This window comes from Triturus cristatus, chromosome 5_1, assembly GCF_964204655.1.
Source record: "Triturus cristatus chromosome 5_1, aTriCri1.1, whole genome shotgun sequence".
NCBI classification, from domain to species: Eukaryota; Metazoa; Chordata; class Amphibia; order Caudata; family Salamandridae; genus Triturus; species Triturus cristatus.
Genome location: NC_140587.1, coordinates 223,365,871 through 223,382,552, shown reverse-complemented (window position 1 = coordinate 223,382,552; position 16,682 = coordinate 223,365,871). Strand labels below are relative to the sequence as shown.

Genomic DNA, 16,682 nt, shown 5'->3' with positions numbered 1-16,682 from the left:
AGGTCTGACTGCACAACCACTATTTGGATGGCAATTGGGGGCACGGACAGTTTTCACTGTGCTTCCCGACAAACTGTTATTAATATTTATACCAGTACTGTCTATAAACATCCATGTGTGTCTGTTATCCCTCTCTCCTTCCCCTCTCCTTCTTCCTTCTTCCCTCTCCCCCTTCCCTCCCCGTTTTTATCCCCTTCTAGGTAACACAAGTTTGGTACGCTTCACAGAGACCACTCTCTAACCCTGCTGAATGGGTCACTGTACCCCGCAGTTCCGTACCTCTCATTACCTTCCACAGACGTGGGTCACCCTTCCAATCTCCGGAACCCCCGTCTTCACCGTGCACATCCACCCACATAGCTAGGTCCTGAAGAAACGCCACTGACCTTCTCAGGCTAATTAGGCGTGAAACATATCGAACTCTTTTTAAGTCACATTAGCACCTTGCACTTAATAGTGACTCCCCGACCTACCAGTCTTTTTAATTTACCAGGGGCCCCATAATAATAAAACAGCATTTTTTGGACACCCCTAGGTAATTTTATTCACACACTTTGCACGCACGTAATCACCTACCTCTTGGATCCATTTCCATTTTTCATCCCATACACTCGCACTCACCTATCGGCTTTTCTCTTTAAAAGACCTCCGATAAAGAGACCCTTCGGGGGACCGTCGGGCATTGCAGCGCCGGCCCGACGAGGAGCAACAACAAGCCCAATGATGAAGCAAGACATCCTTTGGGGTGTGTGAGGGCCAACAAGAGGCTACAGTGAGTCCTCCCCTTTGGGATTGGATCCTTGATACTGGGGATAGTTCTCTCTGCCTCCTTTCACCTCCCCTCCCCCTCTACACCTTTTCTCTCTCCTTTGCATTTTTGTTGAGCAGGTGATCACTAATTTTGTTTCACCGCCAACATGGAACAATGTCCTCATTGATTTAACTGTCATTGCTGGAGCACGGACATTGGACCACAACCTCCTCCTGGTCCCCCTCTCTTTTTGTTGATTTAGTATTAGCACGGCGGCTCAGCCGAGGGACCCATCTATCTCTCTTACCCTTTCCTGCCCGACACTACACATCTGTGAACATGACGACATCTAACACGGGGGACAACTTGGGTCTCGCATTCAGCGAAGACATGGTCTCTGAAATTCTCAAAACACCGTCTATTCTCGACACGGACGGGAACATGGCATGCTCCAGCTCCCAGGGAGACTGGAACTCACTTACCACCCTTAAAAAAACACTGGTCAAGATCACACTCCACGGCCAGATAATGACCGAATATCTCAGGGCCAACGCGGCCCCCAATGGTCTTATTGTACGGACAGCTCCTCGCATCTTTTTAGACGATCCGATATTCAAAAGGGAATGGAGCCAGATTGCTTGGAAGTGTACTCGTGACTGGCTAATACTTACTATCAGTACAGCCAAACGCCTGTCAGAAGCTCTGATTATCAAGATCAAAATCTCTGAAGATGGCCTGAAAACAGGCATCAACATATCATCCTTAAAAACACGCCTCGCGGAGATCAACAGCGAGATGAATGAACACCGTGATTACCTGTTACAACAAAAAATCACAAAACTTCAGAAGGATGTCAAGAAGTTTGACAGAGAAAAATTCTACCCCTATATCAAAGATGACTACCAAATCACAGACAATGATGCCCTCTCAGAAGACGGCTCAACGTCATCTAATCATTCAGGACATTCGTCCTACAGCAACTCAAGTGACAGGAGCTGGGGGAGAGCAATGAAACAACCAGGACCCCTCCTCCCCCCACCCCAGAATATGCCACCCAACCCTTATGGCTTCCATCATCCTCCTTACCCGCCTCAAGGCCCAATGTGGTACCCCGCATTCAACGGACCACCACCAGGATATGTACAGCCCGGCTACCCTCAACCATTCTTCCCAAACCCGCCACCTCCTTTTCAGTACAGAGGCAGGGGACGAGGCAGAGGGAGAAGAAGAGGGCAGAAACAGTTACAATGGCAAGACGCCGGACAACTCCAACAACAACAACAAAGACAAACCAGGAGCATGACAAACCAAAGACCCTGATCGTCAACCTTTCCAAGAAACAGTTGAGTGAAGAGGAAACCGCGACCCTTGAACTAGGCCTTGGCTTTGTCCCCACCCCTAAGGAGGATGACTTCAGGATGAATCAGGAACTACACCAACTATTTAGAAAAATACGACTGCAAGCGTTTTTTCAGGGGAAACCTACTCATGACAGAAATGATTCTGGTCTGAGACCCCCATCCAAGTTCACACCCACCACTGCAATGGTCCCACCTGAGGTCCTCACTTTTGAGAAGGCCGTACTAAAAGAGACGACTCGACTAACTACAGGGTCTCCGTACAACAACCTTCCAAATAGAATACGCCGGGCCCTGGAATCACTCAGAAGAGATGAGACGATTATCATAAAGCCAGCAGACAAAGGGGGTGCCACCGTCCTCCTAGATATCACCGACTACGAGGCTGAATGTGAGAAGCAACTCATGAACACCAATTATTACCGTAAACTAAACACAGACCCGACTGAGGACCTGTCTAAAAGGATCAAGATGTTGGTCAATGAGGCAAGCACGGAGGGGTGGATCTCCCCCCATGAAGCAGCCTTTCTGATCAACGATGACCCCAAGACACCATACTTCTATATCCTTCCCAAAATACACAAGGGTACAATCCCCCCTCCAGGAAGACCCATTGTCTCAGGTATCAACTCCCTCCTGCAACCACTGAGTTAATTCAGCGACTACTTCCTTAGGCCCCTGGTTCAAAACACCACCACCTATCTCAAGGACACACGGGACGTACTCAACTTAATAGAAACCATCAATAAAGACAATACGGAACCCATTGACCTACTTCTGACGTTGGACGTAGAAGCGCTATATACCAACATCCCTCAAGACGCCACCATCGAGGTTGTTGATGATCTACTCCAGAGGGCGGAACCCCTAACTAACACACCAGTGGCCTTCATCTTGGACCTGATCACATTTGCCCTGAAAGAAAAATTTTTTATGTACAAAACCTCCATCTTCCATCAGGTACAAGGTACCAGTATGGGTAGTATCTTCGCGCCGAGCCTGGCTGGTCTGTACATGGCCTCCTTTGAGAGTAGCTATGGCTTCTCAGACGTAAACCCATATAAGGAGAACCTTATTACATGGAAGCGGTACATAGACGACATTCTGATCTTCTGGAAGGGCACTAGATCATCCTGCGAGACCTTCTTGGAATGGGTCAACCAACTGAACCCACACCTCCGATTCACAGGAACAATGAGTGAGACCAATATCCCTTTCCTGGATCTCAAGATCATCCTGGAGGAGGGGGTCCTTAGGACTACACTACATAAGAAGCCCACGGACTGTAACAGCCTTCTTGACTTCAACAGCCACCACCCCAAGGCCCTACGGGAGAATCTACCGTACGGTCAATTTTTGCGGATACGACGCAACTGCACGACTAGTCAGGACTATGAGACCGAAGCAAACCATCTTGAAACAAACCTCCTAGATAGACACTACCCCAAGAGGGTTGTCAGGCACGCAAGAAAAAGAGCCCGCAACAACCACAGGGAAACACTACTAGAAACGAGAATCAAGGTACCCAACAAGTCTATCACATGTGTTACCACGTTTACCCCCCCGGTCCAACAGGATCAAACAAATCATCAAACGCAATTGGAGGATCCTGAATACTGACACACTGGAACTGGAACAACCACGGTTTGCGTTCAAAAGAACTTCTAACCTACGAGATAGACTGGTCAACACACGACCATTACAAAGAAGATCGGATCCACCAAATACCACGCTGTGGAACCTACCCCCCGTGACAGGCCACCACCCATGTGGCAACTGCCATGCCTGTTCCACTACAACTCACAGTAAACAACTAACCCTGGAGAACTTCATCTGGGAACAACGAGGACATTCCAATTGCAACACTAAGAACTGCGTCTACCTCATCACATGCCCATGCGGTCTTAGGTATGTCGGCATGACCTCACGTCGGCATGTATCTGAACACTCGTAACTATGCATGTGCTCTTGGGGTCATTATTCAGGTGCATCCCTCCTTCAATGTGAATTCCGGTTCCCCTCAGATCCCCATTGAACTTGGTCCATCATGTGAAGGGAAGTTCCGACTGCACATTGAGCACTATATACTCTGGTATGTTTTGTTGAGTTGGGGTGGGACCGCCACTCCGCGTACATAATTAAGACCCAGGTCATGATTATAATTCACGAGCCCCACGAGTTGCGCAGGCGCAGTCCCCCTCATAGTCGTGAACCGAGGATATCATAGGACGCAGACGCACACATCTTGTTGGTCCTTTCTGAGCATGCGCCCCCCCCCCCCCCCGAGACACATCCACCCACGCATGCGTAAGAACCAGCGCTCGCCTATCTCTGGCTTGCACGTTAGAAACAGGAAGTAGGACACGCCTCCTTACACTACTTACATGGAAGCCTGGCTACTACCCATACTTCCTTCAGGCAGCCGCTGGCAGAGGGTAGGTGCTGAATGAGCCGGCCCCCGACGCAACCATAAGTACTCTACAACGAAGGGTCCGCATAGGAGACGCTCCACGATTTCAATGCGCAGCTCGCCCTCACTCTAGGGCTCCATTACCGATCCACATGTGTTTTCTAATTTTAGCAAATAGGGCGCAGGCAGCCACGGCATTACCTAGGAAGCCCTCACTTACACTTACGAGGGTAAGCAGCATGGTACGCGTATCTGATAATCCAGCATGCAGTTATCTATGTCACCTTGATTACACTCACCCCTCTGGGACGAGCAGAGCATTCACGTATGATCTGAGCAAGCTGTTGATCCACTACCTGTCACTCATGAGTATATTTGGAACGTATATTTGGGACGTGTACTTTACACGCAACAGCTTACCTCCACCGTGCAAATACGTTCCTATGTGCACGGACTGTCCTTATACAACGTCATTGACTGTATGGCATGGATGCTTACCTTTTCTAAGGTTACCTTCAATCTTTAACACCGCCCTCCTCACAAGGGGAATATTACCCTCCATTTAGATGTATGTTTCTGGCACCGATGTTGTATGGTCGTTGTGGCACTTAGGTAGGTTTTATAGTAAACCACCATAGGTCTGACTGCACAACCACTATTTGGATGGCAATTGGGGGCACGGACAGTTTTCACTGTGCTTCCCGACAAACTGTTATTAATATTTATACCAGTACTGTCTATAAACATCCATGTGTGTCTGTTATCCCTCTCTCCTTCCCCTCTCCTTCTTCCCTCTCCCCCTTCCCTCCCCGTTTTTATCCCCTTCTATGTAACACAAGTTTGGTACGCTTCACAGAGACCACTCTCTAACCCTGATGAATGGGTCACTGTACCCCGCAGTTCCGTACCTCTCATTACCTTCCACAGACGCGGGTCACCCTTCCAATCTCCGGAACCCCCGTCTTCACCGTGCACATCCACCCACATAGCTAGGTCCTGAAGAAACGCCACTGACCTTCTCTGGCTAATTAGGCGTGAAACATGTCGACCTCTTTTTAAGTCACATTAGCACCTTGCGCTTAATAGTGACTCCCCGACCTACCGGTCTTTTTAATTTACCAGGGGCCCCTTAATAATAAAACAGCATTTTTTGGACACCCCTAGGTAATTTTATTCACACACTTTGCACGCACGTAATCACCTACCTCTTGGATCCATTTCCATTTTTTATCCCACACACTCGCACTCACCTATCGGCTTTTCTCTTTAAAAGACCTCCGATAAAGAGACCCTTCGGGGGACCGTCGGGCATTGCAGCGCCGGCCCGACGAGGAGCAACAACAAGCCCAATGATGAAGCAAGACATCCTTTGGGGTGTGTGAGGGCCAACAAGAGGCTACAGTGAGTCCTCCCCTTCGGGATTGGATCCTTGATACTGGGGATAGTTCTCTCTGCCTCCTTTCACCTCCCCTCTACCTCCCCTCCCCCTCTACACCTTTTCTCTCTCCTTTGCATTTTTGTTGAGCAGGTGATCACTAATTTTGTTTCACCGCCAACATGGAACAATGTCCTCATTGATTTAACTGTCATTGCTGGAGCACGGACATTGGACCACAACCTCCTCCTGGTCCCCCTCTCTTTTTGTTGATTTGGTAAAACATTTAAGACAGTTCGTTTGGGGTACCAAAGGGGGTATAACAAGCGAACCACAAACCCCTCATCAAGGTCGTCACCTCGCAAGAATTTATAATGTGTCACCAAGAATAACCAGGCTATCTATGCAACTTTTGGATTATGCATAGGAGGTATGTTATGCACTGGTGCTTGCAACAAGATAACTGTTTTTTTAAGTATGCGACCTTTACCCATAAGTGAAGAGACTAAATCTGATTGGAGTGATTGCATGGTGGCTATGGTGTTTGCAGAAGAAGTGTAAAGTATAGAACCAGAAACATGGACTACGTCCCTTGCATAGGATTCTGTATTGACCATAGTTATGAATCAAATCAAGGATGGGTAGTCAGAAAAGAAACAGTTAGAAAAGGAGCTTGTACCATTCTGCGAGGTGAAGATTGAATTATCCATTGAGGAAGGATTCTTGTTGAGAGGGGGCAGACTTGTACCTCCCAAAGAGTTGAGGAAGAGAGCTGTCACTTTATACCATGAAGGTCATCTTGGCATAGCAAAGACTAAGAGCAGAGTCAAACAATCTTACTGGTGTTCGGGAGTAGATAGAGAAATTGAGAATTTGGTGAGAGAATGTGTAAAATGTACTAATTCTGACAAGGTGAAGGTTACATTTATGCTGCCCTTAGATCCTACTGAGGTTCCACATATGCTGTGGGAAAGGGTAAGAGTGGAAATTTTTGGTCCTGTACAGGATGTTAATGTGATATCCAAATGTATTCTATTGATGGTGGATCATTTTTAGATCTCGCCTGACCCAGCGCATGCGCTGGTCTGGTGAGACTTATTGAGAGGACTCCAAAAAGTGCTACCAGGCCAGCCTAGAGCTACAGTTCATGTGCTCGGGCACGCGTGCTGCGCTTTACCGCAATTACTTTCACTTTCGCGGCCGCTTTGATGTTTGATCGTGATCCCGCACGGCCGCTTTGCATAGCCAATAGGTCTCGCTTTTGGGACCTTATAAGTATTTAGTTATGCAACTGTTGCATGGCTAAACACTTAGAAGGTCCCAAAGGCGAGAGCTATTGGCTATGCCAATGCTTGTTCTAAATGGCCTGAGATCAAGCTGGTACAGAGAGCAGGCGAATTTTCTGGAGAATGTGTTTTGCCGGGAAGGCCTATCTAAGGTAGGACAAGCCTGAAACCCAAATGTTTTGATGACTTTGTTATAACGGTAAATACAGGAGTAAAGCATTATAATTTTTCTCTGTTCAGTGCCAAAATTGGGATACTATGTTTCCGTATACTTGCGGAGCATTTGTTTCCGTATACTTGTGGAATATTTTACTGCATTACATTTGACAGCAATACTGTTGTGTATGTATACGGGGACTTTATGTAACCACATATTCTGTGCATTATGTTTGCCATTTAGGGATTTGAAAGCCATATTTGATATACTCTGTTTTTATGTATATGTATTGCATTTATTGTTTTTGGTTATATTACTGTGCATTGTTTATATTTTTTAGGGGGAGAATGTATTGTGATACTTGACCATGGAATATAATGAGATCAGCTCTTGACCATAGGATGGTGTGTGGTCATGGAATGTGTTGAGGGGGCATTCTTGAGGGAGACGGCTGTGAGGATAGTCAGTTTATGCATTTCTAGTGCCAGGGTTTTTGAGCCTGAAGAATAAGCCTTTGAACCTATGCAGAGTGTCGTGAAGTTCATGGACTCAACACTACCCACATTCACCATCAGGCAAATGGTGAGTTAAGTGGACAGCAGCGGAATGAGGGTAGCGCTTGGTGCGGCCCTCCCGGTCTAACATGACCGCATTACCATAGACACACCTAGGTCTTTGCGAACATCATGATCTGTATTCCTTCATGACCAAAAATCAGCACCAGGTATCCAGATCTCCATGCAAATAGGGCACATAGGACAGGGGAGCACTTCAGTCACCATGCAGGGGACTTTTTCCCGCCTCCCCTCCCACACATGGAGGTCAAGATGGTGATTAAAATGTTCGCTCAATTAAGGTTCTTGGAATTTCATACCATATTTATTGAACTCGGGGGTACTTTCTGGTACTCATCAGCCAGTGTTTTAGGAGCACCTTTGGTGATGCAAAGGATTTGGTTGGAGAGGATTAGAAACCGTCAACATATATTTCCATTAGTAAATGCAATGCTTCGTACGGTGTTCCTATTTTATTTTGAGTTTTGTTTTCAGTTTTATAACCACTTCCCACCTGTAAACGTACACGTGCTAGTTGCAATGCTAATGCAGCAACCCCCAAAGTGAGAAACAAGTTGAGTCAGACAGGCCCTACTTCTAGTATTTCATCTGTGGAAAATGAATCCTGTTACTGCGGGTCCAGCGCTTGTAAAAATAGCTCCATAAATAATGAGACTTTTTGCAGAATGATGCTGGTGACAGGGGCCTTCCTTTGTTGTCCTGCGCCTGTGGCAGTTGCATCAAGGCAAGTTTCTCTGAAAGAATCAAGTGCTTAAAAACAAAACCCCTTACTTTCTGTAATTGGGGCCCGCTGCGGTGCTGGCATGGTGTGCGTCGGCAGTATCAGCACATTTGTCTCTCCTGGGACTCGCCGGGCCTGCTGCTCCGAGAAGGAAGGCGTGCAATCTCAAGAAAGCCGCCGAACGCATCAAGGCACTGTGTCATCCGCAGGTGGACCGCACTCAAGTCCTGTGAAGCGCCGTCCATAATTGGCAAAGTTCTCCTGCGCGTCATCTGGCGGGATTGCTCTGTCAGCGCTGTGGAACAGCGATCGAACGCTCTAGAAACGTCACAGTGTTGTAAGGGACAGCAAAGCTGAGCACGCGGAACTGTGAGGGAAAGGAAAAACAGGCAGTGCTGTTGGGAGAACATCCTGAACATTGGGAGGTGGTGTTATGTGCAGTGGTCGAAGTGGGGAAAAAAGTAGGGGAGCTGTGGGTGGAGAATCAGAGGGCGGGAATAACCCTTGGACTGGATCAGTGGGCGCAGTCAGAGGTGTGGCCAGAAAGAGCAAAACATCCCAGTTTTTAGTATGTGTTTGGTATTTCACTGACCAGTTACAACTTATTACATTATTTAATTCAACCAATGGATACACATGTTTATTAAAGGTTGAATATGAGTTATTCACATTAAAATGTATTCACGAAGTGGGATACGTTTCCAATCACAGAATGTCCCAAAACACTTAAAGTGAAAGTACAAGCCATTTGTCTCCGGGCCATGCTGTTTCTGTCATCAGCACTTCTCCCCCCTTTTTCCACAAGAGCAGTTCAAACATGAATGACAAAATATCCCAGTTGGCAAATGTTTTCCACCTAATTATGACTCTGCCATATTTGCCACATAACATGCCATCTGCTGCATAATCTGATGATTTTAACTAATAAATTGTTTTTAGCTCAAATGGATCAAAAGTTACTAAAAAATGTGACTTGTGTTGGTGCCAAGTGGAGGGCCCTTTGCAAAGGTTGACTGGCAACCTTTCTCATTGCTGCATTTGACTGTTACACTGGTACTGATGAGGCAAAACGTTTGCAGAGACTTTTAGTATGTCTAAAAATGTAAAAATAATAAAGTATCAGAAAATATACTGCATTAGCTGCAGCCTTTTTGTTTGCTGCATAATTTAGTCAAAACTGTGGCATCATTTTGTTCTCTCTTGCTGCATAATTCTACTGGCCTCAAAGCAGGCAGCACATGTTAAAAGTGCTTGTGCATGGAGCAGCTAGGCCGCGAAGTTTGCAAACTTAGTTTGGTGCGCGTGCAAATCCTGCATTGCCAATCCCTGGTGAGTTGCACTAGTACTGCTGAAACAAGGCCAATTGAGGTACCAATGGGTGAGGCGGACTGACTTAAAGGGTCCTGTGACCTCAGTGACAGAGTCACTGTCACTCTGGGGTGTGTTGCTTTGTAAACCTGCACGCAAGACTGGAGGTGATCTTCAGCATGGATTATGATGGACAGGCCTTCAAGGTTAACCCACACTTGCCACTGGTAGGGTCCACCTGCTGGTGCTAAGACACCATGGCTTCTACAGTCTCGCTGGGCCTTCTAAGGTCAAGTATGGGAATGTGCTCCCTCAGGAGAGTGGTTTGACAGAGCAGTCATGAAGGCTGAACTTGGTTCCCAGTTGCAAATTCGGCTGTTCTAGCCATACTGCCACATCTTCTACCCCACTAAACACCATACCGCCCCACTGAGAGAAACTAGTACTGCCTTCAGCTATAACCCAATTGTGCTGCGCTATAAACACCTGGATGCAACTTAATTCAAATTATGCAATAGACGAGTAATATGCTGCCTGAAAAATAGTAATAACCTCTAGGAAAAAGCAATTACTCATAGGGAATGCAAAATTAAGTAAAGCATGTGAAATGTAAGCAGAAACAACGTGGTCTTAACAGGGTGCAACAAGGAGAAATGCTTTATTTCTCTTTGTTTTTGCTGTTTTTATGTGTGCTGCATTGTGCAGCACACATAAAAACAGCAAAACACCATGCATGATTGTTTATGTACAGTAAGGTGTCCCTTCCTGCACATCAACAGTCATTTAAAAAATGACGAGTTGCAACTTCTATATGTGCTGCACAAAGCTGCACACATAGAAGTTACAAATCGCCATTGTTTATGTGCAGGAAGAGACGCCTTCCTGCAAATAAACAATCATTCCACCACAACGCAGGCACCCTTGCACTATGGTGCAAGAGTAACTGCGTTGGCGCTAGGCAGCCATATTATCACCAGCGCAGGGATAAACGCAGGGGCTGCACCATATTGTTGTAAATTTGGTGCAGTCCTGCATTTCAGAAGTGGCGGAGCGTGGCGTTAAGCCAAGAAGGCTAACGCTGCGCTCGCTCACTTCTTTGTAAATATGTCCAGTTGTTTAAAGCAAGACGACAAAACAAAAGTGCGCTTCACTAGCAAACTCTGTAAAGGGGCCCTAATGTGTTTTGGTCTGAATAAAACCAATCTGGCCACTTTGCGACCACTCTGACTTTATTTAGTTATTTTTGTTATTTTTAACCTTTTTTCTCTTTGACCTGAGGCTGCACTTTGGAATAGAAAAATGTCAGAAAAAGACATTGTGGCATGCTGTGTCAGTATTTCTTCTCGGTTAGGTCTATTGTTATGTAAATTGGAATTAGTAAGGCTATTGGTTCCCTTCATGTTCTAGTTCGGAACTCAGTTGTGCCTGTTTGAACGCTACCGGTCTTCGTGCTCCTGGTACCCGCAGTTTATCTTCAGCCTACAAATAAAGAACTACTGAATTATTTATGAGAAGCGTCTTCAATACATTACAGACATTTGCAGCAAAAGGGTTTCTTTCGTTTTTGGATCCATTTCACAGGGGAACAAATAAAGGAAAGAGAAGGTAAGAGCCTTTTTTGAAGTCACGGTTTTCAGCTACAGAGAAGACGGAAAGAGAGGTAATAAGGGGTAATAAGGGGAAGACGTGAGAGATGGGGGCTGCTGCCAGCGGCAGAACGGAAGCGGACACTGTCCTTTTCTTCCCTGGGCAAGAAGGAAGAGAGACAGAGTCCTTTTCCTTCTCTGCCCACCCCGCCCGTTCTGCAACAGCCACGAAGGGCCGAACCTTATCTAAAGGCTTTCGCTATTTTTGCCGTCCTGGGACGCATTTCTAAAAACAGAAAAGTAGGGGAACGGATTGCATAAAATTAATGAAGTAGGGGCACGCCGTGCCCTTCCGATCCCGCCCACTTCGACCACTGGTTATGTGGTGTCTTTTGCTTCGTGAGTCTATGTCACCTCTAAGAGGGCGTCTGTTGTGCTTGCAGGGTTGGCGTAAGACGTTTAGGAGGCTGCCTGGCCTAGCAATGAGGTCGTAATGAACGCATTGAGGTGCACACCGGTGCACCTCTATGGAAAGCGTCGCAGGCGGGCTACAAGACGGCCTTACTATGGTGACACTGGAGCAGGCAGTACAGCATTGCCGTAATGAAAGTTTAAGGGGCCCCCCTGCAATGTACACAGAGGGGCCCCGCTCCAGATTTAATCTGGAGCACACAGGTTTGAGTACTGTGCTAAGGGGGCCCCCTTGCAGCTGGGGGGCCCCCGCACTGCGGGGGATGCGGGGTCTATGTTACGCTCCTGCAATACAGGGCACCCCTCTGAAGCGGACAGTTGCAGATGTGGCTGTCTTGTTGACGGGGGAAAGTCACTGGTAAAAACACACTTATGCATGTGGCACGGTAAAATGCTTGCACACTTCTTAAGCCCTAGATTTGTGGCTGGAATTGCCAGGCCTTTTGCAACACCTGATAATATTTTGCTTGCTGCCTGCAGCAGGAGCACAACACCTACAGGGCCGAAAGGGCAGCCATAGAACACAATTAGAAATTATTTCTATTTATATTTGCTGTTCCAAGTATGCACAAATAAGTGCTGAAAATAGGCTTCAGGTAACTGCTTATTTTTGTAATGTCTGGGACATCAATATGATGAGCTGGCAACCCTAATCATAAGACTGGAAGTTTGTTGCAGAATGAGCACAATATTTATTTCCTCCACCCTCGATCCCTGAACAGAGCCAGACTGGGAACGCAAACCGGCCTTGGCAATTGAGTCGGTCGGGCCTCAGGGGAGAGTAGTGGGGTTGGGGGAGGGAGGTGCACGTGGAAAACACTGCAGCTGCTTTTGGTACAAGGGCCGATATTGCAGCACTGCTGCAAAACCGGGCCTCTGTACCAAAAACGGCCCCCACCGGTCCAAAACCAGCCCCCACCCTTCCGGCCCACTGAGGAAACGCCCGGTACACTCTATGCCAGTTCGGCCCTGTCCCTCTATAATGCAATAATAGCAATAGTTTAATTTATATCTGAAACCCTATGCCAGTATTCAATAGCATGCTGAGTTATTCAAGTGTCTGGGAATACACCCTGCATTCAGACAACTCACTCCTCATTCTCGCCCTTCGCTTTCACACTCAACCTGCACTCACAGCGATCACAATGCACTCACACTGATCACCATGCACTCACACCATTCACCCTGCACTCACAATGACCACACTGCACTTATGCCACTCGCCATGAACTCACACTATTCTCCCTCCACTTACCCTGCGGTCACATGAGCACACTGCTCACTCTGCCCTCACAGTGATCACTCTGCACTCCCAATGCACTTGCGCTGTTCACCCTGTACCTCATCCTGGAGTCACACGAGCACAATACTCACCCTGCACTCATGGGACACTTCACCCACCAGTCCCCCTCACTGCTCACTCTGCAATATCACTCAAACAAGCCCAGCACTAACCATGCATTAATTCGTCCACTCTGCACTTACATCCACACCCAAATTTATATGGTCACCTCACTCACCCTGCAGTCACTCCTCTTACCCTACTCTCACACTTTTGCATCACTTACCATGCACTCACATGGGCACTCCTGTCACCTACACAGTGCAGAGGGTTAATGTGTCTGCTACAAAGAACGTGTACCATGGAGATCACAGAAATGAGTGTGAGTAAACTACGAGTAGTCCTATAAAAAAATATGAAATGTTTGTCAGAAAGGGGCTATAGAGAGATGAGGTGCATTGTTGGAGAATTCATGGAGAAGGAGGAAATGGGGAAGGTGCGTCAAAAAAGACAATTGCACCGTCTGCAACCAGTGCTAGGGCCAGCCCTGCCTGGGAGTCTTAACCCCCCGCCCCCTGAAATTCGGGTCCAGTTGTGCCACTAGCCTACAGTGCCTAGTGTCGCTCCCGACTTGCTGACGCGGGCGCCACCCGTGCACGAATTTGTTGGACACAGAAACAGGAAGTTGGAGGGTGGAGCTCGTGCAGATCTCATCAGAGCTGCCTGGATCTCATTGGAGCTCCTTCACAAACATTTGCAAGACAATGTGGCACATTCTACAGTTTTACACTACCTTAAATAGTTAAAAAACTATTTGTACTTTAATAAAGAAGTTATCCTTTATCCATCTGGGGGATGCATCATGAGTATAGCACACTGTTCAAGGGTGACAGATTTTCCTGGAATGAAAAAATCTAATTAGGGCCTCCATTCTAGCGTGCCTCGCGCATTCATGGAACTTCTCTGCCTCTGCATCTGAACCGTTCTATCGTGTTAGCCCCCCTCACTCTTATCACAACCTAGATTCTGTAATCTAGTCTCCCACTCACCAATCCCACCTACATTACACCTTTCTAGCTACAGCATCTTAAGTGTTCCTGGTAATTAAAACAACCAAACAGAAATAACCCCCAGAGAAGGCAGCAGCAGCGAACATTGAATGTGTTGACACTGCACGAACAGTGGCCAAGAATTTCAGATGCTCACTGTCTTTTACTCCTCGTGCTTTCAAATTCCTCTTAATCGCAGTCCTATTAAATACATTGTACATTAGAGTTCTATAGCTGGAAATACATTTTTGCACAGTACCTTTGTGCTTAATAAACCATTCTTTTGTTGAAAGGCCAATTGATCACCTGTCACTGTTTTCTATATTTTTTTCTACATTTTTTGCGCTGATTCCAGCATCATTTGTGCTGTTGCAGAAGTAAGAAAAATTGTCTATGTGGTGCCATCTTCACCCACTTACAGGGAGGTCCCCTTGAAGTCACAGATATTGGACTTGTGTGGTAAATCTATAGGTTAAAATGAAAAAACGAAACGCTTCAAAATAGAAAGACAGATGAAGTAAATAAAATCATCACGCCAATTAACATTAGGGTATCACTCGTTCCCGCTCCTGTTCAAATCCTTATTCGACTGCAAACAGGAGTTTGTGTGTGGCTCTATGTTCCAACTGGTGCAAGTTGTATAAGCAAAACTGCAGTTTTTCAGTTTATACATCTCTGCTGGGGGGGCGCTAAGCTTTAAGGGCCAGATAAACTACAGCTTTTAGCGGTTGCAAATGGTAAATCGGGCCGTTTGCGACCACTAAAAAGGATTGTACCCTGTACAAACCCTATTTTGAGAGTCGCTAATTTATTACTGACTTGCAAAAGAGGGTTTGAGAGTCGCTATTAGGAAGGGGCGTGCCAAGGGCGTCCCTTCCTAATAGCGAGTCACACTGGCATGTCTGATCTTTATGCCACCACTAGTTCGGTTGCAAAACAATCGCTGCTACTGCCTACTTCAAGTGGGTGGTAAGCCAATTGCAAATGGGACGGGATCCCCAGGGGACAGCTTCCCCTTTGTGAATGTACGCAAAAATATTTTTCTAAGAGCAGGCAGTGTACTGCCTGCCCTTAAAAAATTAAAAGAGAACTTTTCATTTTTTTCTTGTAAACGCATCCTGTTTTTCTTTAAGGAAAACATGCTGCATTTGAAAAACAGTTACTTTATTTCAAAAGCAGTCACAGACATTGTGGTCTACTGTCCCCAGCAGGCTACCATCCCTGTGATTGTAGACCATTCCCAATGCCTCATGAAGCAGGTCATTTGCGACCCCATTGGGAATCGTTAATGTGTCTGAGACACAATAGTACCTTTCGTTTTGACAGTCGCAAATTGCGAGTCGCACAACGGAATGGTCGTACTTCTGACACTAAGATCCGAAATTTGGAATGGTGGGGGAATTGTACACTTTCTGAATACCACTCCCTGCGGTATTGTTATTTACAGGGTGCACAATTACCATTAGAATGAGGCCTGATGATAAACAGAAAGTGCAAAAGAGCGAAAAAAGGAAATACAGATTCTTTCATCGATGCTAAAAAGATAACCCGGCAGCCATCAGTAACGTTGCTAAGGTGTCATTCCTTCTGGGTACATTGGCACAAAGAAAAGCATTCGCTTGGCACTCACTCTTTGCCCCAACAGCTCCTCTTTTGTCGCGATCATTTCCTTCCCTGTCTCTGTTGATGGGCTCAATTTCCGTCCTGTCGTTCAAGTGCGGCGCCTGGGTCTGAAAAGGCTGCATTGCTTGTATTCGCTTGGGATCAGTGAGGGCTTATGCATTCAGCATCACTCCAGGATAAGTAATGGGGGATTAAGGTGATTGCTTGTGAAGGCACTTAGGGAAATTGGTCCAAAATAGCTGCGCACAGCTAGAATCAAGCCATAAAACCTCTCCTCTCAAATCCCCTGCCAGCTCTACCTGGCCTCGCTGCTTCCGATCACCTTCTGATTATTGGTTCGCTTGTGGTAGACAAATTGCCCAATTGAATAGGTGTCTAAGAGTAAAACGGAATGTGTCATTTATGTATCAGTGGAGAGTTGCCTTTTAAGCTCGGATTGTCAGCATCGCCCCCTTTGTCCACATTTTAGTTCTTATCAGTTTGTATGGGAAGGTGCATGCGTGTGTGTGTGTGTGTGTTATTCACCTGTTAAAGTAGCTACTAAATGCATACAATCATCCATAAACATCTTATGACTTATAACATACAGTCATCTCAGGCCGTTTCGCTAATTGAATGATTTTTGACATAACTGATGATACGTCACCTTCAATCACCAATGACACTATTGATAACATTATTGATGACCTTATAGGACCAACTGAAGTTTATCATAAAAGCCACAATGCTC

General features: G+C 46.4%; 1 protein-coding gene across 1 annotated transcript in view; it reads right to left on the bottom strand.

Annotated features, from left to right (window-relative positions):
* The window catches only part of LOC146830670 (uncharacterized), a 126,923-nt gene extending 110,835 nt beyond the window's left edge, over window positions 1-16,088 (bottom strand). Inside the window, exon 1 of the mRNA XM_085604063.1 lies at window positions 15,960-16,088. Within this exon, the coding sequence (XP_085460189.1) occupies window positions 15,960-15,995 (36 nt within the window). The 5' untranslated portion in view covers window positions 15,996-16,088. The remainder of the gene's footprint in view (window positions 1-15,959) is intronic.
* Between the last annotated feature and the right edge of the window lie 594 nt (window positions 16,089-16,682).